Raw genomic sequence first — 5671 nt, 5'->3', positions numbered from 1 at the left:
TTTTCTGATATTTACAGTCAAATAACTTGCAGACGAGACAAAAATAGAAGAATCATAAGCCAGTTTTAACAACAGCATGTCCTAATATGTATTTTACAGCACACAAACACACTATTATGTAAAAAAAAATGTACACAATACAGAAGTGTGGAAACTTGGCACAGGCCCTCTGCTGTAAACTCTGTATATAAACCCGGGTCTCCAGGGAAAATTCATATTGCCCAGTGGACCACTGGCAAGTAGGCATTAGTGTCCGAGTCAACACATTGAGAACAAACTGCCGAATAGATTTCATTTACAGCGCAAAGCAACCTCTAAATGTATTACAATGGATTTATTTACAGCCAGAGGAACCCAACAACAGGCAGACAGAAGAAGAGCGCAGCTCCACATTCTGTTGGTGCTTTGTCCTCCTTAACAAGGGACTTGGTCCTCTGTGACCACCTTGTTAAATATTTAATAATGGCCTCCTTTTCGCTATCGTAACCTTAGAGATGTTGTGTCATTGTGTCAGACGATGGCTCTCTAAACAAGAGTATATTTGAGTCCTTTCACCCCCCTCTCAGATGCTGGTCTGAAGGTCTCCATTCAGCAGAGTGCTCTGGGTCTCCGTGGGGTCATTCATCATTCGAGACTTATCCTGCCGGCTATCGCTGCGATCGACCTCATCCAACCCGCCCACCTTCTTAAGACACAGAACATTCTGGAAACTCTTTTTGAAGTTCTCCGACAGGAAGGCGTAGAGGATGGGGTTGGCGCAGCTGTTGGCATATCCCAGAACCACCACAAAGGCAAAGGTGCTCCTCAGGATGGGAGTGGTGCTGATGGTTCCCGTCACTGAGGTGACATTGAAGACGTAGAAAGGCAGCCAGCAGAAGACGAACACTGCCACCACAATGGACACCATGCGAGTCACCTTCCTCTCTGAGCGCTTCCTCTTGGAGGAGCCCACGCGGATGCCTGACGACTTCACCTTGAAGATGATAAACAAGTAGCAGAGGCAGATGACCATGAGCGGCAGGAAGAAGCCCAGGATGAAGGTGTAGAACATGAACGCTGTGTAGTAGGCCTCTTGAGGCTCAGGCCACACGATGGTGCAGAAGCAACCGTCGTGTTTTGTGATGACTCCGCTGTAGATGACGATGGGCAGGTTGACCATCAGCGACACCCCCCACACTGCTAAGTTAATAGTCTTGGCCATGCGCGGCTTACGCCACTTTGTGGACTTAATGGGATGCACCACAGCCAGGTAACGGTCGATGCTCATGACCATCAGGCAGAAGATGGACGTGAACTGGTTCAGAGAGTCGACGGTCATTACAACTCTGCAGAGCACTGGGCCGAACGGCCAGTGGACCAGCGCCAGCTGGATGGCGATGAACGGCAGGCCGAGCATGAACAGCACATCGGCCACTGCCAGGTTGAGGATGTAGATGTTAGTAACTGTCTTCATTTTGGCGTAGCGCAGGATGACGTAAATGACGAGGGCGTTTCCACAGAGCCCCACAGTGCAAACCAGAAAGTACATGCAGGTGATGACCACCGTGCTGGTTTTGTTGAAGCTGTGGTACGTGTAGTTCCCATGAAGGTCGGACTCATTGCCCTGCATGAAGCTGTCGTACATGAGGTGCTCCGACAGGTTCGGAGGGGACGACGGGAAGATCCAGGAGTCCATGATACCTCACTGTCTCACGTCGGTTATGTAGATTACGGCATCTCACCTGCGCACATAAAGATTTGTCTTAGCAACAGTGTAAAATACTTTCAAATTAGCTTTTTAATAGAGATTATTTTTTACAATCCTGACAGTTATGGTCCTATTAATAGAAATAAAAACAATTATTCCATATAGTATGGATTCTGATATTGATTTTATGCTTTCCAGGAGAGATCCATAGTCATCATCTTTACTAATTATTGAATGTGATCTCCTCCTACATACTTGCTGACAGTTGTTGTTCTGTGAGCCAATATAACCAGTGGCTATCATTCTGAATGATTTCTATGACTTGTGTCCTTTTGAAACAGAAAATGTCCATCCTCATGGCCAGCGGTACCTGGGGGGGTTTTAAAGATGTAGTATCTGAATCTCTCTTGGGAGCAGATTGATAGCATGTGTGAAAAAGAGAGCACCTCAGGATGTTTGCCAGTGCTTTCTATCTGAGACAGACATTCCCTGTGTGTTTATTTGGTCAGACACTGCTATCCAGGGAAATCACTCAGCACACCCTGCAGTCATAAGCTCTCCCTGGGGAATCACATGCCAGTCACATGTTGCTAAATGATCAGCTGCGACCTGATTAAACACAGAAATCTTTGCTGACACATATTTTTTTTATTTATTAGGGGGTGGGCATGGATGTAAATTAATCCCAGGCTAAGTAATTGAACGAGGGGAATCACAGTGCTGCCAATAGCTTCGCCGCAGTCAGATTGGAGTGCTTGTCACTGCCAAGGCACAGGAGGCAAACATGGTCTGACAACTTAGTTTGGTGCCAATAACATAAGAGGTTTTATGATGCCAGTTTATCATTTTCACCATGGCAGCAGAATAGTTTGGACACTGGTTTTTGAGTCTCGTCCTTGGTGAACAGGCACAGAATTTCAGAAAAGGGGATGTTTGAGCTCAATGAGTCTGTTTGGGTCTATAAATGTGTGTTGCCAGAGTCAGGTGAATGGACAGAATATAGTCTAATCTAACAGCTGGATACTCTGGGAGAAACATTTTATGATCATATGATTAATTAATCGTACAGAGACAACACAACTGAAAATATGCTGCTCTCTTGAAGCACTAATACTTCGGCTGCTGAAGTGAAGAATAAATGGAATCTATCTCAAATCAGTGTTGGTGTGAGTAATATTCAGTGACTTATGGAATATTATTTTTCTAACTCTTCAAAGGCTGTATTTGAAAGATTCTTCATACTGTGCAACAGGTATTATTTCTCAGAGCCTGCACAGTCAAAAGAAAGAGAAAACTGTGGTTTGTCTTCAGAACAGAATACTATTTTACTGAAGTGGCTACTAATTAATTTAGTGTTTTTCTTCTTCCCTGGTCTGCTTTTAGTGGCCAAAAGGTAGTGTTAAAGAATAAATATTCAGCTGAATGTATGTTTACAGGCTCATAATTAATCATGCAAACCCAGTTCAGGGAAAATAAGAAGATGAGAATGAGGTTAAGTCAGAAATTTCATTTACAGTGTAAGCAAACTGCACAGACCCAACTGAGGATTTATGGCATCAGATCTCAGTTAATACAAACGCCAGAACAGCATATTTTATGAGTTAACAGTAACATTACATACTGGGACATATAAATACAGTGCAGCCAGTATTGGGTGAGTAATTAAAATTTCCAACATACTCCTGAAATAATCAGATTAACCTCGTAATGTACTACCTTTGCACATGTGCACATCACAATTCAATCATTCCACTGTGAAAAGTATCGTCTTACCTGTCACACTGTCTACAAAATGCGCCACTCCTGTGCGGATCAAAGTATTTCAGTGTTTATGTCAGATTCATCTTCATCTCCAAATATTCCTCAAGTTTGTCTCACTGGCACCGAAGCTGGAAACCTCTCTGCGACGTGAATTTTCATTGAAATAATTCCATCGTGCATTATGCATCACACGCGAGGAGAGAAAGGACAAAAAAGGTCGCACAAGTAAATGCAATACAAGCGTGCTGTGCACAAAGCTCCGATGCGCTCGCGCTGTGATGCGCGCAGTGACTGCCTCCAGCTGGAGAGCGCGGATGTCATAAAGGACGCACACAAGAGACGCCAAGGAGGTGCTGAAGAGACTCACCTCTGAAAGGGAGGCTGCTGATACACGTATCAAGTCCTGCATACAGGTGGAGCTACGTGAAATTGAGCATTATTTGTATTGGCATTGCGATCAAATTCAGTGATGCATATTAATAAGTAAAATAAGTGGTGGCCAGCATTTAAAAATCTGTCAGTTTAAAAGCATTAAGTTAATTTTATGAAAACAAAGCAAGCCTTTTGGGCACGTCAGGGTCAGATTTTTGCGCTGCTTAAGGGCAACCTGCCGAAAACCATTTTTTTAAACCGTGTCAGGCGAGTTTTATCTGTAGCAAACTTACTGCTTCTTTCAACTCCTTTCCTGTATAAATAAAAATATGAAATTGAGAGGCTCGATATCCCTTTTCCCCAATAATCCAGCCAAAATGCTTGTTTCGTGATTTGGCACAATTCTAAAAAAAACTTGTTAACCACAAAAGGGTCACTGGTAATGGCTGAAAAAATGACAGTAAAGTGTTGCCAAGTATTCTTTTCTCAAAGTTTTTACCACGCGCGCCTGCTGCCTAAATTAAGATGAGTTGAAAAATCCAGTGTTGACCGCAGTGTTCGCGCAGTTTCGGGCCTTCTGGATCTGGTGCTCTTGATTAGTAGCTTTTTGATTCAGGACAGTCATGAAACTTAACTGTCACGAGTGGCCAGACGCTCAAATCTACATCATAGCTCCCAGCCATGAGAGGCAGCACTGAGCGCAAAGACGCAGAGCAGCACTGAAATTACGCCCCGCGAACACCCCCCACCCTCTCCTCGGATCAAGTTTTGATTGTCATCACGAAGATTGAAGTTTAGAAATAATTTGCGCATGGAGAGGTGCGCGTCTTGACTCAGGCCGTGGATTTTTATTCAAACTGGTTGTGATGTCGAGTGTCAAACCCAAACTCAATCTCCAAAAACATCTCTTCAGCATGCCATTGGAGATGCTGAGGAAGCCATGGCCATGTTTAGCAACGCTTGGATAGATCCATGTCAGTCTGCTGTACAGGTAAGGTCAATTTAAATATTCTTCAAACTGCTGATGTTATTGTCATAACGCAAATGCAATCTGAGTTTAAGTTTTGAAAGTAAGAGGAAACTTGTGATGTGGCTTGTTGTTGAAGCGCTGTCATGCTAAAATTTGACTTTTGCTGCGTGTGTGTGTCAGTGTTTGAGCGTGAAGATGTTAAACGTATTATTTTTTAGTGACTTTTATTGGCACAAGCAGCTGGTGAGCATTTTCTTTCTGTCAACTGTATTCTTCTTAAGCCCATGGCAGCATCTGTCAACTAAGTGGTGCTCTTGTGTGCAAGTGAAAACCAAATAATATGCTGCAAGCAAGAGACTGCCAGGAAAATATCTGAGATGTTTGTCTGTATGATGGCCTAAGATATGTGTGCTGCGAGGTTCTAGTACACAGGTCTGCATTTGAGGCCTGCTGCTCTGGCACTGCTGTCATGCTAGCTGGTTCTGTGTAAAATAGTTCTGGTTTTGTAATTTTGCAAGTTTGTAAGTTTGTTTTTTGTAGTTTCACAAGCACAGTGGTGATCTCAAGGGGGGACCAGAGGGGGCTGTAACCCCCCTGATGAAAATTGGAAGCCGACATTAGCGCCTCTACTAGGCTGTGGCATGCTCAAACATGGCTGTATCATGTGAAAGTAGAAGACCTAAGGCATTGATAATAAGCATGTTAGCAAAGCTTGTCTACATAATGCATATGTTTTGATAAATTTTAATGATGGAACAACTGGTACTGCCATTTTCAAAGGGGCCCCTTGAACGCTCGCCTCAAGATTTCTGAATGAAAATGTGTTCGATGGGTAAACACGAGTCTCCCCTAAACTTGAAAAGACTTGTTCCCAGTAAATG

General features: G+C 43.5%; 1 protein-coding gene across 1 annotated transcript; it reads right to left on the bottom strand.

Moving 5' to 3' along the window:
* Positions 1-562: 562 nt before the first annotated feature.
* LOC121956994 (somatostatin receptor type 2-like) lies at positions 563-1675 on the bottom strand. Its single transcript, XM_042505456.1, has one exon. It carries the CDS (start codon positions 1673-1675, stop codon positions 563-565), a length of 1113 nt encoding a protein of 370 aa, XP_042361390.1.
* Between the last annotated feature and the right edge of the window lie 3996 nt (positions 1676-5671).

The sequence above is a fragment of the Plectropomus leopardus genome, chromosome 17, assembly GCF_008729295.1.
Source record: "Plectropomus leopardus isolate mb chromosome 17, YSFRI_Pleo_2.0, whole genome shotgun sequence".
NCBI classification, from domain to species: Eukaryota; Metazoa; Chordata; class Actinopteri; order Perciformes; family Serranidae; genus Plectropomus; species Plectropomus leopardus.
This window is presented reverse-complemented; position numbering and strand designations above follow the sequence as displayed.